General features: G+C 44.7%; 1 protein-coding gene across 1 annotated transcript; it reads right to left on the bottom strand.

Annotated features, from left to right (window-relative positions):
• Positions 1–718: 718 nt before the first annotated feature.
• dgkd (diacylglycerol kinase delta) lies at positions 719–16,923 on the bottom strand (the record flags this gene model as incomplete). Its single annotated transcript, XM_083886078.1, has 31 exons — positions 719–2,252; positions 2,509–2,606; positions 2,721–2,851; positions 2,935–3,052; positions 3,142–3,261; positions 3,478–3,570; positions 3,664–3,775; positions 3,859–4,022; positions 4,127–4,261; positions 4,346–4,459; positions 4,542–4,649; positions 4,731–4,827; positions 4,906–5,016; positions 5,210–5,306; positions 5,755–5,883; positions 5,989–6,147; positions 6,229–6,520; positions 6,630–6,729; positions 6,834–6,928; positions 7,012–7,096; positions 7,190–7,329; positions 7,403–7,511; positions 8,896–9,058; positions 9,155–9,257; positions 9,340–9,465; positions 9,559–9,665; positions 10,695–10,827; positions 11,974–12,078; positions 12,175–12,255; positions 12,368–12,478; positions 16,786–16,923. 30 exons carry the CDS (start codon positions 16,921–16,923, stop codon positions 2,517–2,519), a joined length of 3,666 nt encoding a protein of 1,221 aa, XP_083742204.1. The 3' UTR covers positions 719–2,252; positions 2,509–2,516.
• Between the last annotated feature and the right edge of the window lie 654 nt (positions 16,924–17,577).

Here is a 17,577-nt window from a genome sequence, read left to right as displayed (position 1 = left end):
GATATTTCATTTTATGCATTTACATTCTGGACATTCTGTCCTTGAGTTTTGAGCTTTAGATCCTCCTCACCGCTGAGAATTGTTGTGGAAATTATCTGCTGCTGGTGAAGAATGAAATAGAGAAACGGTCATCAAGTTTTTATTTTCATTGCAAGGAAAAGGTCAATCTTCACAGGAGTGATCCTAGCTGGAGAAAGACCCAGAGCAAAGGGAGCCCTCCACATTTATACCTAAGCAACTCAACTCCCCTTTTAGATTTCTCCAATAGACAAAGAGTCTGCCATTCCAGGCGGTGTTTTCACACCTCTTTGTCTACTGTAGGTATCGGGGAGCCGACTACCTGTGGATCTTGTGTTCGGCAGGTATAGGGTGATGGGCAAATTGAATGAACCAATACCGAAGGCGCCTCACTCTCCTGTTCTCCTCACTCAGTATGTGTGTCGATAACTTTAACAAATAAATCTTGAAAAACAAACAAAAACATATTCTCTCACCTCTAAAATCTAAAACTAAATATTCTACAACAGCGTCAGTGAACTAATGTGTCTGTCTCCATGTGATGCAGAAGGATTTCTTATCTTTGATGGTTTGAAACTTTGAAAAAAAATGTGTTTATGCTGTGGCGCCATGTCCTGTTTCCGTGAGAAGTCATTCACTTGTGACACAAACACGCCTCGTTGTTGTTTACAGGATTTATTTACTGCTTGTTGACAGTAGACATGTAAAAGAGAACTGAATAGCAGACTGTATTTACATTGACGGCCCAGCAGGGGGCATATGTACACACAGAGGTATGACAGCGTACAGTATCATTAACATAAATTATCTAATAAATACATAGGACGGATCAGACGCAGTGTCCTGTAACATCAGGCAGGTTGACGCGCTGCCCTCCAGCAAGGCACTAACATGGTGGAGCACAGCAAACGCTAACGGGGCGTTAGCACGCTATGACATAAACAACTGAACGCAAACATCTGTCAGCGACCTAAAAAGTTAAAAAAGATCAGCTTCCAGATACACAGCATGTTGTTGTTGATGATGATGTCATACAATGTTGATAAACAGTGTGACCGTCAATGGGAACGAAAACAACGTAAACACAACACACAGATCGGAACGCTGAGCCCCGATCATGACGTCACGTTATTTTCGTCTGTTCACACGTCGACAAACACAATACAACAAAACTGGTGGGACCTCTACTATGAAGCGAGTTCAACAAAACCCAGGATATGTTATCACTCTAATGAACAATGGAATTATAGATAATCGATACAAACGCAGACAGTTGCATGTTCTCCCCGTTTGTGCGTGAGTTTTCTTCCCACAGTCTAAAAACTGGGGATTAGGTCAATTGGACAAATGGACCATAGGTGTGAGTATTGGACTCTATGTGTCCCTGTGACCCATAGAGTCATGTCAGCTGGGATTGGCACCAGCGCCCCCCACCCCCCCGCGACCCTCATGTGGAGGACAAAGTGGTAGAAGATGAACGGGTGAGTGATAACAATGGCACCGGAACTCTTGAAAAAAAACTTTTTTTTTTTTTTACTTCACCATCTACAAGCCTGTTCACGTGGAAGAGGTGGTGACATCATCGCAAACCATGGATAAAATACAGTAGGTGACTTAATATGATACAAGATATCTTATAAGTAGAACTTAACCTACTCCAGAGCAGGTTGGAGGTTTAGTTAGCATTGGTTACCATGGTGATTTACCTCAACTTCCAAGGATTGAAAACCTGACGTGGTCTGGATAACTGCAAATCCTGCTTCATAGTACAGGCCTGTGGTCACAGCATTTGATGACACAGACAGACATATAGACTTGCCCCTGTCTTTATAGGGACGTGTTTTTTTTTTTTTTTGCTAATGGTCTCGTCTTCACAGGGACATATCCCTGCAGGTCTCAGATTACATTTTTTTTTTTTTTTTTTTTACAGTGTGAAGCAACTCTCTACACTGATGAGTCAGCCTTGTTGTCTCCACTCACGCTTGCCTTGGTCTTTGAGTGTCTGTGGCTTCCTGACCTGGACGCTGATTTGGTTGCTTGGATGAGTGGGTGAAATAGACAAGGCACAGGTGAATTGTCCCATTGGTTCTTGGTGTGTCACATGGTCTCAGAGTCACTGTAACATTTGGTCCATTCCTGGTCATCATGGTCCAGGGTCAGAGGTCAGATCAGGCGGTAAGTAGCAGCACAGGTGGGTGGGGGGTGGGGGGGGGGGAGACATCAGGGGGCGGTTCCTACGACAACAGCAACAAGGCAATCAGAGATGTCAGACTTGACCCCATTCACTCAACAAGCCTCTGGCGGCCTCTGTTGGTCATATTGGCAAGTGAAAGGGTGGATGCACAAACAAACAGTGGAAATGAAGCTGCTGCTCTTGGGATGTGGACAAAATGGCAGCTCATGGAAACATGGATATTTGGGTTGTATTATCAGTCAGGTAAATATAGATCAGAAGTAAGTCTGTTGCCCTCAGAGGACACAGACACTGACCTGGATCGTCAAGCTTCACTGGCGCTGCTGTTCCTGTTCAGTTCTCTGATTCCCTGAAGAATTCTCTTCATGTGACCGACCTTAGTTACACCAAGGTCCTGAAAGGGAAAAAAAAGAGACACACACATAAATTTTTATTTGCTTTGATTTGATCCATCGACTACTTGTCTCTCTTCATTGTGCAGGTAGCTGTTTGCAGTTGGTGGCGCTACCTTCAGGTCCCTCCTCTCCAGGTGGATGAGCTCGGCCCCGCGGACGTCGTGTCCGATAAAGATGTCCTTATACTCTGTGAGACACAGGAAGTCCAACCATGCTCCCACATCCTCAGTCCCCCACTGATGAACTGAGACAGAGAGGATGTGGTTTAGACAGACAGACAGACAGACAGGAAAAGGTTCAGATAGACAAGAAACAGCAGATATTTACCAGGTAGACACAGAGTTGCACACGTCTCCTTGTTCTTGTTGTTTTTGTCTTTCTTGAACTTGGGGACAAGACGGAACTTGGCGCTGCGACTACGTTTGGAGAAGTCTGTCAGGGGACCCTGAAGACAGAGAGAGAGAGAGAGCATGAAAGGACCTGTCAGCCATGTTTGTCTCAGTTAATGGAGATCCAACGACATACAGCAGTTACCTCATGGTCCGATGGGTCGATGACGGAACACAACCAAGGCACGTCCGTCAGTCGACGAAGCTGCTGAGCCACAGAGTTCAGAGCTGAGTTCAACTGGTCCTGATGAGGAGGATCCAGCTGCTGCACACAGAGATAAACAACATCAGAACTATGACCAGAGTAGATTATAGCTGTTCCAACCAAGAAGAGAAAATAACAGAGATTGACAGCCTATCAAATATACAAGAAACAGTATTAGTGTGTGTTGAATTTTGCAACTACACTGGCACTAAATGTAAATGCAAATGCAGCACAATTACACACAGATTCTGGTCGGTTTGGTTATGGACACATTACCATGGACATCTTTCCAGCCAGCAGCAGTTCAGTCTCGCTGAGTAACGCTTTGACGTTCACGACCATGTGGACGACCGCGCCGCAGCTCAGACCCTGGACAGAGACAAAAATCAGAAGTCAACTACTGAGAGACCAGGACATAATAGCATGGATCAGACCATCTGGGTGAGAACACGTGCGTCATACCCCAGAGCTAGTGGAGTTGGCGTAAACCACGTCCATGGCCTTTGAGCTGGCGTTGACAGCGTGAGCTAGTTCCTGTTCCATACTGTGGTGAGACTGAGCGACCTCGCGGATACTGAAGAAAACATAACATTCATATTTATATACACAACACAAAAACAGACAGAGTCAGAAAAACTTGTCAAATCATGCGTTTACCTGTGTATGAGCGTTCCTGCCGCCTGACCAAACTCACTGACAAGCGACGCCTCTTCCTCAGAGACGACCTCGGGAGGGGAGGAAAGAGCGGGCTGTGGGGGCGGAGTCCGGGGGAACTCGCACTTCTGTTTGTCCTCCCACGACTTCAGCGTGCTCTCAAACGCCTCAAACGCACAACAGCAACACACACGCACGCTCCGAGTTAGTAACCAGTGAGAATCATTCTGAGGCAAATTCAGCTCGGCCCTGTCCACGGCACACAACTCACTCGGTCTCGGGTCAGAGTCTGGGTCCGGTTCTTATGGATGATTCTGATGTAACCCGGAGGCTGGATCCATGCCTCGCCGTCCACCTGAACAGGGACGCCTTCATCGCCAAGAATGGTGATCTTCACTGTCCGACACTGAGGTCGAGAAGCACGGACAGATACATTAGAGAGAGACACAAAGAGAGAGGGATAGACAAACAGACAGACGTGTGGAAGTACCTGAGCTATGCGGTGGTGTTGCAGGTTGATGACCCTCGACACGGCCATCTGCATGCTGCCGAACACTGCCACCACCTCCAGAATCTTATCGTCGAAGGACGGAGCGGTGAATGTCTGACAGAGGGGACAGAGACAGATCATGACTCTCCTCATCAGCTGACATCATAAACAGGCTGGAGTGAGGTGGATTACTTACGTCGTCCTCTTTGGTGCCGCCCCAAAAGTTGGTGCCTCCGGCGTAACTGGGAATGTTCAACACTGCGATGCCCTGGAGGCTGGGGAGGGGGATGGGCCGGCCGTCACACTGCACACAGACCCAACACGCATTGTGGTTAACGGTCACATGACTAAGCCGCCGCTAGCGGGGTGTAATTCTACAGCTCACCTCCAGCAAAACTCTCTGCTCCAGGTTCTTGTAGGTTCTGTGCAGCAGCTCTTTGGTTCCCAGGACGCTGTACCACATCATGTTCTTTGTGCGACTCCTGTGGCAAATGAGAACAACCGGTCAGAGGGAGGGCAGCTGAGTGAGGACGTGTCTCTCTGAGGACACGAGGACATACCTGCACTTCTCCGGGTGCTCGTCTCTCTTGTTGTTGAAGTCGAGGGAGATTTTAGCATCGAGACCGATTCCGAAGTAATTGTTCATGACGCACTTCTCTGTGAAACAGTCTCTGCACACACAAACAAACACAGGTTAGCTTTGCTTTTAAAAAGCATCCGTTATCAATGCATTGACATGAAACTGACATTTAAATTTCTTATTTTAAGTTCTTATAATGTTCTGTACATAGGCCCTATGAGAGATAATGAAGCTATCAGCATTGATACAGTACACTAATGATCCATCAATGACCTCTGACTTACATGTTCTCAGGGTCACAGCTGAACGGGTCGGCGTTAACCAACAGTCGACTGATCACAGAACTGCTGGAGAGAGAATTGGAGAGACCTGCTCTGAGACCTGAGAGAAAGAGCGAGAGAGATCAACGATTATTCAGAAAGCAGTGGTACAAAAACAACATTTCATAGGCATCATGACAGCAGACGTGCTGTAGCTTAATATTCTGAGAAGCATACAGGGTTTTCTAATCATCCAATAGCCTTCTAACACGATTAGCAAACACAATGTACCATTAGAACACTGGAGAGATGGTTGCTGGAAATCGGCCTCTATACACCTATGTACATATACCATTAAAAACCAGACGTTTGCAGCTAGAATAGCGTTTACCACAATAAAAATGTATAGAGTGTATTTCTCATTCATTTAATGTTATATTCATTGAAAAAAAAGTGCGTTTCCTTCAAAAATAAGGTCATTTTCTAAGTGACCCCAAACTTTTGAACGGTCGTGTATTCACTCTGACGTTAGCGTAGCATTAGCTGCTATTAACGCGTGCGCTGCTTACCTGGATAAAGGATCTTTGTATTGAGCATGGGCATATTGTCCCTACTTCCTGCGTGGACAGGAAGTGATGCAGAGCTGCCCAATGACAGGCTGCCTTTACTGATCAGCTTCTCACAGGGCGTCTTACTGACTACAGAAACAGATAGTCAAAGAGGGACAAACTGGATTAACAACTGGAGGTCTACAAGGCAGTGCTCTCTAGGGTGAACCACGTGTCAATCATCTTGTGTCCCACCTCGGCGCGCGCTGCGTTGTTTGGCGCCGTAGGACTGCAGAGACGCCTTATCGTCCTCCAACTCCTCCTCCTCTTCCTCCTCCACCAGACCGTTGTCTTCCTCCGCTCGAGTCAGAGCGAACATGTGCGTCTGCGTCTGCGCGTTCTGCTCGTCCACGGCTGTGGACACAGTGGACAGACGGTGAGCTCGCCGCTCGCTTTGACAGCGGCGTGTGTGCGCGCGAGCAATGTGAACTGTACCTTTTTCCGTGTGCTCTATGATCTGTCTGATGGCTTTCTTCAAACTGTTTGCACGCAGCATCAGTTGCTCTCGAGGTTTAAAGATGGCGGAGGAGGCGCTGCTGGTGCGCGGGGGGCAGGTGGGTGGGGCATGATGAGGAGGAGGAGGAAGATGGAGGGTGGGGGGAAATACTGCTCTCTCCTCCTCCTCGGCTATGACAGGGGGAGGAGCCGGGGGGAGGACAGTGGTCGCCTGGGACTCCTCGTTCAGGGTCTTCAGGAGAGAGTCCAGTTTTTCCTTCAGGACACCGCACTGAGACAAACACATGATCAGATCGACACCAGAAAATACAACAATGATAAAAATAAATATAACTAATCGGACACAGACACATGACTCATCAGAAATGAGTGTGGTGTACCTTCTTGGCCATGGCCTCTGACTCCTCTGAGCTCTCCGTGTTCTTCTCGTACGCCTTTCCAACACGAGCCACGAAATCCTTCACCGTTTCACACAGAACCCTGGACACATGAACACACACACACACACTCAGTGAGTAACACACACAAAGACACAAACGAGTGCACACACACACACACACACACACACACACAGAGTATCATACTTGGCAGAGGAGATGATGACAGAGTTCTGGTCTGAGGTCAGGATCTTGGACAGGTGAGCAGCCACAGAGTCCTCATATGTTAGAATCTGCTGAACCTGGATCGAACAACACAAAACACCAAGGTCAGAACTGTCACTATCATCAAAAAAACAGTGATGTCACTTTTTTATCCCCTTACCTCAGAGTCATCACTGCAATCTTCTGCGACCGTGGAGGCGGAGTACTGCCGTGGAAACTTGGTCTCATAGACCATGATGCTCCATCTGCAGGACACAAAATGTGCACAACGTGCTGTGTGATATCGTCTGACATGACACACATTACTCACTTTCCTGTGCGACATAAACGTCACTCACCTGTCTAACATCTTGGTGCTGGCTCTCTCCAGCTTCTCCAGGATCTGAGGCAGCTGAGTGTCATCATCACAGGCTGAGCCCCAGCCGAGGACCCGCGCCAGATCGTTCCCGGTCCCTAGAGGCAGAACCCCGAGCTGACACTGACCCAGAGACGCGGCGTTAGCATGCGGCCAGTATGTTTCGTGCCAAAGCGTTAACGAGACAAATACACACCTGTTTGTGTAGCGTCAGGGCGTCGATCTCCGACAGCACCCAACCGACGCTGCCGTCTCCTCCACACACCAGGATCCTGAATGTATCAAACTTCTGAAAGAGCCGCAGCCTGATGACGATCAAACATGTTCAATTAATCATGGCTGCCAACAGGAACAACTGTAATTTGTTTAGCTACTTAACTTAAGAATCACCAAATAAAACCATTGTCTGATTTAAAGGCGCCATATGTAGGAATGTGGCCAAATACTGTTACCACACTCAAATACAGAGGTCTTTTAGGTTTCATTTTCTCCGCCATTGTGGCTCAGACGTAACTTGCAGCCCGTGGTAGCTCGGCAGCTGAGACTCTACTGACTGCAATGATTGGTAGACGTCGGTAGGTGGCGCCACATGCCAAAACATGATTTCAAAACATTTTTGAACAGATCAACAGATTTTTTATATAATGCAAATATTTTGTCTGTACTGTTGTTGTTGGTGTGTTCAGTTTGTTATATGAACATTATTCCTTAGCCTCTGTGACATATTAGGAGGATTTTATGGCCAGTTTCTTTAGATTTATTACATAATGCACATTTAAGATATGCTTATGTGAAGTAATGAAGAAATGTTCAATCTTCTGGTTTCTTTGCTCCATACAAAAAAAGAAATAATTAAAAACGAATCATTTTGGTTTGTGGTCAAAAACAAAGACATTTAAGAATATCATAATTTTGAGGTTTGTCTTGTCCAAAAACCAAAAATTAGTCAGTTTTAATGATTACTTTGTAATATGGAGCAAAGAAACCAGAAGATATTCACATTAGAGAAGCTGAAGAATCAGTAATATTGCATTAATTCAGTTAGACCGATTAAATCAATGATCAAAATAGTTGACAATTCACTTAGCCATCGATTTATTAGAGTAATTGTTACAGCCCTATAATGTATTATACTTTTCAGTGTTTAAAGTTTGAAGAAAACAACCCACTACTGACACCTACTGGTACAATTAAATACTGTCCTAAAATTGAAGTCAATTCTCAAGTCTGTCAAGTATGTCAAGTCTGAAGTCACTGTTTGTGCTACTGAAGTGCAACTGTGCGTGTGTTCTTGTACTTGCATACTGAAGACCAGTGTGGGTTTTTAGCCAACAAAGTGAGGTCATTTTTACAAAGTGAGGACATTTTGGCCGGTCCTCGTTTTGTTTTCATTGAAATCACTTCCTTAGGTTGTAAACATGCTATACTCTGTTGTTAACAGAGGTCCTCAATTTGGTACAAAAACCCCTTTTACAGCCCTGGTGTTTCACACACTTTTGCTCTGGGGCTCCACCGCCAGACATTTTATGGTACTGCACCCAGTAGTTGTTTATAGATGTAATTCATGAATTAGATATTTGTAATTGTGTTGATTTATAAAGTGGAAATGCTGATCCTCAGTATACAGCAAGTACAAGAATGTGTGTGTGTGTGTGTGTGTGTGTGTGTGTGTGTGTGTTAGTGTCTCACCCCAGGTGAGGCCCTCCGTTCATCAGGTCGAACACCTGCGCCGGGTTGAGCAGCTGCTTGAAGCGTCGCAGAAACTTGACACCCTGATTGTCTCCACTTTTCGAGTTTACGAACACCAGCAGAGGACTGGTGCAGGACGGAGGACAAGATGCCTTCCAGAAACCTATGGATGCAAGAGAGACACACGTAAAAAGGACTGAGCAGAGGAGTTGGTGATGAAAGTGCGTTCGTTGTGACGGGAAAAGTGTGCGCTGCCCACCGTCAGAGTCGATGCTGTTCAGCGCCGTTGGAGGGATGACGGACACTTTACACTGACCCAGAGGACACTTAGAGGACAGCTGGTCTTTACAGCCGGAGTGCACCTGTAGGACAGAGGGACAGCTGAGGCACACACAAGTCCACCAGCAGGAGGCAGCAAAGACATCTGACCTGTCCTTGTCTTACCATGGCCTTGCACCACAGACATCGCCAGTCCTGAAGCCGAAGGACACTCCCACACGTCTTATCACAGATGCTGCACTTAGCTGACACTGGGAGGTTCCCCTCCAACCACTGGTGAGGCATGGACACCTGAAAGGTCAGAGGTCAGGTGAGTCAGAGGAGAAGAGCTCACAGGTCAGAAAGAGCAGGAGGCAGATAAGTAAAGAAGTCCATGTGTCTCACCCCGTCCTCGTTCTCGATGATGTCTTTCCCAATCGAAGCCAGAGTTGTCCATTTACAGTTGTTGGTCGCTCTGACCGCACACCGCTTATGAGCTTTAAACTTGCAAACTGTAACACAAACAAACACACACACACACACACACACACACACACACACACACACACACACACACACACACACACACAGACACACACACACAAACACTGCCACGTCAAGTACCAGACTAACACGGGTGGTGCCCAGTTGTGTTGTGACTCCACCATTGAACTTCAGCGGTTTGGTTGATGTGATTCATGTGATTGACTGAAACACTAATGACTAACTGATTCAGGTTCAGTTGAGCCGTCACATTGAGTGTGTGTGTGTGTGTTCGTGCATACTTTTATTTGTTTCCTTTTTAGGACCTTTTCTGGCATAAACACCATAAAACCTGACCTTGTCAGGACTAGCAGTCCTGAACCTAATTTCTGAGGTAGTACTGGTTCCGTTTTGGACAAGATTTGACTTTGGGTAGTTCAATCACCCTGCCAAAACAGCCCTGTTCAGAACGCTCTGTTAAGTAGTATCTCTTAAAAAAAAAAAAAAGTAGACCGAAACTTAAGGGACAGGAAATGACATCAGCTACAGAGGCTACTGGGAGCAAACAGCAGTTAGCATTTGGAAAAGTGATCATTTGCAGGCTCTAGCAGGCACATTGCCGTCATATATAACATGTATCCACTGGACAGATAAATTCTCTGAGGCTGGAAGTTTGTGTAGGACTTTTCGCGGACTTCCGGTTTTCGGATACTATTGCCCTCGCCAGCACTCTCGTGTTTTTAGGGACAAAGCAGAGCTCTGCGCGAGACAACAATTCCAGGAATTTAGCACATTGTGACGTCCCATTGCGTGTTTTATCTCCTGTACTTAGACTGTGAAAAAACAAGAGTGAGTCATCTTTTTTCACACTTTGCCGACTGATAGGACCTCCAGAGTCTCAAATATAAGGATTAAAATGATTAAATAGTTGATTTTGCATAACGTGGGACCTTTAAGGTTAGGGATTAGGCTTTGTTTAATGTACGTCAGTGCAATGTTCTAAGAAGAGAGGCTGTGCAAACTTGTGTGTTTTCCGTGTGTGTGTGTGTGTGTGTTACCTTCACAGGACAGGCCGTGTGACGTCACCCCTGACAGTGCCTCTCTACAGACGTTACAGTATGTGGGTCTGGCATGTGAACAGGCGTACCAGTTGTGCATTCCACTGAAATGATCCATGCTGTACTGAGTGGACTGACATGCACGCACGCACGCACACACACACACACACACACACACACAGACACAGACACAGAGTCAGCCGATGGGTCACACTGGATGAGACATGACGCAGCATCAGACAAAGAGCACAGTACGTCTCGTCGAGCTGCTGCCCATGCGATCGACAATCAAAAGTAAACAAAAGGGAAATGAATCCACATCCACTATTCAAGCTGTTCACATTATAGGTTGATAAGGCCTTTGCATGACAGATGAATTTTTATACATGCAATTTATTAGCACGTTAATAATATTTTTCCGTATCCAGTCAACGCAGTGCAGTGCAACGTATTTCATATCAGTGACACAATCTTACAGGGCAATTTTGTGGCTTTTATTCTATGTTGCTTTTGACCGGTTCACATCAAAGTAATAATTTGCCTCTGTATTACGTCGGCAGGGAAACAGAAGAAAAACATTTATTTCAACGTATATATATATATATAGTACAAGATATGGCAGTGTTGAAACACAAAACCATTCGGACGTTAAGTGTTAACGTTATGATTTCATGTTGAATTTAAGATGAAGAAAACACTAGATTTCTATTATCGTGATAACTGTGAATGGAGAGAACCGATAATAATCCCGATCACACTTGTTTTACTTTGAGTTGCCACAGGGGGAGCCTAGAATTCTAGGACTTGATTTATAGTAATGTTATTAAATTACTATGTAATATTAAATACATCTTGTAATATTTTTATAACATATAATATTTTGTATCACTTCTTGGTAGGGATGGGCCGATACCACTTTTTTGTGTCCGATACCGATATCACAAAATAGAGTATCTACCGACATAAGTCTGATACAGTCATTTTAGACCGTTTATGAATGTATGAAGCTGTTAACAACACATTTGTGCCGAGTCATTTCAAAGACATTATTCTCCAACTGTGTTAATGAATATTGTTCTCCCAAAAAGAAGAAATAAACAGCCCAAACATGACTCAGCTAAAATGCTGTGAACTGCTTTATGTGTCCGATACACTATCCAGTGGTTTTGACCAATATTGGACCAATACCGATACTGACTGATACCGATTCCCATCCCTACTTCTTGGTAACAACAGTAATGTTTTTTTGTTTTTTTCAATACTGGCAATAGGGACACACCTCATAGTTGTGTCTGTTCTGGGCACTCCGCAGTGCTGCCATCCACTCCTCCATCTCTTTCCGGTTGTCCGCACAGAGGATGAGACGCCTGCAGGGGGCGATCACCTGAGAGACAGAAAGGTCATGAGGGAAAAGGTGCATCATCACAGGTGTATGTCACAGAAACGTAACGTGTCGGGGGGGGCGGGGTAGTAGACTCACGGTGAAGCTGTTGTTGACGTTCTTGGTGCTGGATTCTGCGACGCTGGCGTCCGTCAGGTCCACTTCGTCAAAGATGATGGACTGAGACACAGAGACAGATTCTGATCAGTCACATATATGTATGATCACAGACCAACAACACAAACAAAATGCAGCTCAGACTTGAGGACACTGGGACACCTCAGCGTCTCACCTTGGACGTCTGAGCGTAGTACAGCGTCCTCCCTCGCAATTTGAAATAACGACGCTTCCAACGCTGGAACGAGTTTGTTTGTTTCATCAGAGTCCCCTCCTTCAGCACTGTCTGAAACGCAACACAATAACATGAGACACGACACAACTCCAACACGTGACAGACAAGTTGGCTCGTTTCAAAGCACCGTGTGAAAAACAACATGAAACAGACACACCAACCAATTTGGAACCAACATAAAAACATTAGTAAACTAGAAAAGCACTCGGAGAGCGCAGACCTCCGCCAAGGCAGCTCAGTGCCTAGAAAATACACCCTGTCGGTGTGTCTGGGTCAGAAAGTGAGTGTCGTAACTAGTGATGGAGTCTAAGGATCACGCCCAAAATGTAATCACTTGTTCCTGGTCCCATTGCGGACATTTCCTGAAAATTTCATCCAAATCCGTCTGTGACATATACCTCCTTGGCGGAGGTCAACGACATAAAACTGCATTTGTTTATAAGCGACATAAGGACACATCTGTTTTAGATCTTTGTGGACGATGAAAACCGTGGCAAGCAGTGTACGGCTATGAGCAGTGCACTGGTGGCGGCCTGCGACAGAGCCCGTGCTACGTTTAATCAACCGGTTCAAGACACAAGAGTCACACGACAAATATAAATAGTTTGCCGGAAAAACTGAAGGCAAAGACGCAATCCTGTAACAGAGACAAGAGACAAGAGAGGCCTTTCACTGTGGCATAGGAGGGAGAGAGAGGGACACAGGGGAGATAGATCGACGCAATCAAAGTGCTTGACAGGATCAAAACAAGGGAATAATCCACCCCATGACCCTCATACATCCTTAGCAATATGTTTAAAATGCATCACAATTGAAGGAAATGGAAATGGTAAATTAACAAATTAAAAAAACCCAAAACAACTTATACCAAGACACAGGATTAACCTTGGGAATGTGGATGTTTAATGTATCTTTCCAGATTATTCCAATCCTAGTGCAGTGAAGTGTAAGAACATTAGGAACATTAAAGTACAAACACTTGAAGGAGCAACGCTGGCAACTACCAGAGCTGACGGAAAAGGAAGTCCACCCAGAAAAAAACATCCTTAGAATTATTCTGACTAAAAATAACTGCAATTCACACAAAGAGGTTTGGTAAAAACAGGTTTCCATCACAGACGCTTCTTTAGACAAGTTATGAAAATGTTTTCCAAAATGTGGTAATGTTAAAAAAAACCTTAAAATTACTGACATTCCAAAAAGTAACAACTTACTAGAAAATGTTATGAAATGTGGGAATGTACAAAGACACTTTACTAAGGACATTTTTAAGTGAAACAAAACAATCTAAACCAAGATCATTGTCGTAAAACAACACAAAAGGTCTCTATGATCCCAGGTCACAAGTGGGTCATGATACAATCACTTTTGAACATTCCTCTCTCCACAAATACAACAGTTCCTTAACAATCATTGCAAATTATGAGGTCCAGGAATATTTTGATGATCAAAATAAACCCCTAACGCTGTATAAGCGAGTTACTCACATGAAATAACAATGATTTTGTCAAATCCACCACAATCAGCTTCTTGTGAGTACTTTCTTTCACAATGTACGACATTAAATGGAAAAGTAGCTCGATCAAGTTTCTTCTTGGTCTTGAATGTTAAAAAAAAAAAGAAGATTAATGACTAAAATAACATAAAACAAAAAAGTTTTACCTTAAGCTTCCTGTCATAATTAGAAAAAATCACTTGAGTTCAAAGCTTTTCATCTGTCCATTCGCACTCGAGTACTGGAATAAAGGAATTCTTTCTTTTAAAAGAATCCCAGAAACATGGATTCATCCTCTTACGCAGGCTTGTAAGAGTGGAACTAATAATGCTCAGGGAGTGGAACTAGTAAATCCAGCATGAAAAAAAAACAAAAACCTACTGACAGTAACCACTCCATATTTCCTCCTTGTGTCCCACATGACTCCCTCTGTAGCCTGAAATAGAAAAGTGAAGGCTCCCAGCCAAAGTCTCTTCCTGTGACTCAAACATCTACGTCAATGTGGACTCAGCTGCTGCTGCCTTCAGGGCCCGACAGACATATTGGCGCTGACCACATGAACCACCAGTCCTCAAAATAAAACTGTTGCAGAGGCCTTCTACTATGAAGCGAGTTCAACAGCTCCAGGATCTGTTTTCATTATCAGGCTTCACTGAACCGAACACTGAGCCGACAGTGACACTGAGCAAATGGAGCGCTCACTGTGACACAGACTCAGCAGGCTGACACACTTTAGTTTCATAAGCATCAGATGTAGATCATTCACTGTGTTTACAAGGCAATTACCCCAACTCAAAGCCTGACAGCTTTATATAAAGGCCAAAAAATAATTAATATTCTGAGTTGAATGAATGAATGAATGAATGAATGAATGAAATCAGCTCAGCTGCCTGGTGGACTGGCGTGGAACTGCTTGTTGAGTATGTCGTTCACGCGTCATCATCACACTAATTCCCCTAATCTTCTCTGGTCTTTCACCACAGTGGAAACACAGACAATGGTCTGCAGGAACCTTTTATTGAGTTCCATGTAAAAAAAGCATTTGAGCTAATGTCTGTATAACCTGAAATTTAAAGTCATCATCATCATCATCATCAACCGGCTCTGTGACGCTGTTAAAACACGCCAGGCCAAAGGTGTGTTCATATGGAGTTATTAATTCAGGGTCTCTGCAATACAATTTAAGACCCATTTCAAATCCATACAGGCAAAAAAGTACATAAGATATGAAGGAAAATTGGAGCCACAAATCGCTGTGCACATTAGTTTTTATGTTTACAGTCAGTGTAGAGATAAATAAACAGATCCTGTGATTGGCTGGTGTCAGCTGACGTCAACATCAGCTCCATGATCACTCAATTCATTTATCAAGACAATTTTATGGTTCATCATAAACAGATGTTTTGTTCAAGGCCACAACAGAAGAGAGTTACAGAGATATTTGAATACTTTCCGGTCCAAAGTGTTCCAAAAGACAACGTTTACTGTTAGAAAATAAATAAAATAATTATTATATTCAGTACAGAAGAACTCAGAATTTAAACATTTTATTAATTGATTATTCTACTGGTAACATTTGCCATATACCTTGGAATGTGGGACGTTTACTGATATTTATAATTTTTACGTTTAATTGAGTAACTGAGAATACACTCATCAAATGAATCAATGATCATGTTAGTTAATGATACACATCAGCTGCAGTTGTCAACAGGTGAATGACAGGGAGCATTATATAAGCTTCACACTATTATGTTTCTTATTTCCCGGATATATCCACTGGTCTTTTAACGCAGCACGGTGCACTTTAACGAGGGTGAAACACCCGTTAACGGTCAGAGACACGTCACAGTTACTGAAACACCGGTAATGTTATGTCCTATCGCTAACACAAACACAACCAACCAAGCAGTTGCTACTGCACTCAGTCGACCTCTGGGGTGATGCCCTCTGACGGGGGCCAGCAGTGGGAAAACGCGGGGCTTTTCCTCGGGCCTGTGACCCCCCTCGGTTAGCTTGCTAGCTTAGCCTGGCTTATAAATAACGGTTTCCGTTTGAACATTACCCACGGACTCCGAGTTACAGCAACATTTATTCACCGAGACCGGAGATGTGACTCCGCCTTAGAACCGGGACTCATACCGATTCTTGTTTTATTCCGCTAGCTTGATGCTATAACCATGGCTTAAGACGGACAGCATTCGACCCCCGAGTCGTTGCGTCAAATGACATTAAATAACGTTAAATATCACCCACGCTGAACGCATGGATCCGGACCCAGAGTTAAAGTGAATGTTTTGTAGAGGATGGCTATATCGAAGCAGTGTCCCTTTTCCCCAAATAATCAACTTCTGAAGCTTTAGGTTTGATGCCAAACTCCGCTGAAAATCCGCGATATTTAAAGTGATGCCCCGGTTACAAGACGTGCACACGAGTGGAACACGAATAAAAGCGGATCAAAGTTCAGTGACATTCACTCGTCCAATTCGGCATTTTGACATCCACAAAACAACATCGGTTTTAATGAAATGTTCCTGTGTTCGGTTCATCAACCGAGCCCCATCTCCAGCCTAGCGACACGGCTGCTGATGGAAGGAGCCGAGGGTTAACGGTGTGAGAGCGGCTCTAAAAACTTATTTTTAAAACAAAGGCTGCGTGGAGTGTACCGTGTTCAGAAACATGCCGAACTGAGTACATGTGATTTAACAGTGTCACGGATAAAGGAAAATTGAAACTGTAATGCTTTTTATGAGGTTCTTGCTCTGTGTTGTGTCCGTGCAGCAGCTCGGGGCTGTGTGTGGATGGAAACCCACTGACCACTGAGCAATTGCGGGAATAAATGGCAAGATCGCCGCCTCTCTACCTTGTTGCGGATTTGTCCGGACGTGGACACCTTTCGGATGAGTTTCTGCGGGGTTCCGGGTTCCTGCTCCGGTTCGCTGTCCGATGACTCGTCCGGGCACCGGGCCGCTGCATACTCCGGTCCCCCTGCCTCCGCCATCCTGCCATCAGACCCCCGAGGAGGACCCGGGGAGGCAGCGCCCCCCAGCGTCGGACAGCGGGCAACACAGTGGGATAAACTGAAGAGTGTTTACTGACCTCTGGCGGTCACATTCTGGTAGTACATGTAACTTCATATCGATTTAACGCGGAATGATTTCTCTTAGGACCACACGGTGGCGTAGTGGCTAGCTGTTGCCTCACAGCAATAAGGTCACTGGTGGGTTTTCTCTGGGTACTAATTGGACTCTAAAATCAAATTCAATTCAATCCAACTTTATTTGTAAAGTTGGATCTCCATGGTGTACCCCGACTTTTGCACTCTGGGTTTACATAATCATTTGCGTCTTTACATGAAAGATAACTCTGAGCTGAACAGTTTGATGCTAATGTGTGTGCATGTGCAAGTGTGTACTTTCCTCTCTAAGAATAGAGGGAGGAGCTGAAATCAAATCTCTCTACCTGTCACTGCAATCAGATTGAAACCACGATACTAAAGAAATAAAAAAAAAAGAATGTTCTCCCACGGAGAGGCGTTGGAAATGAGCCTTTTGCTTTGCACACCAAAACAATGTCTCTGGTACTGCTAGAATGTTTTACACCAACAATGGTTTGTGTTATGCCAGTTTTTTCCGGTGAGCTGTGACTCAACGAT

This window comes from Microchirus variegatus (genome assembly GCF_963457635.1).
Source record: "Microchirus variegatus genome assembly, chromosome: 3".
Lineage (NCBI taxonomy): Eukaryota > Metazoa > Chordata > Actinopteri > Pleuronectiformes > Soleidae > Microchirus > Microchirus variegatus.
The sequence above is the reverse complement of the archived record's forward strand: the minus strand, read 5'-3'. Positions and strand labels throughout refer to the sequence as shown.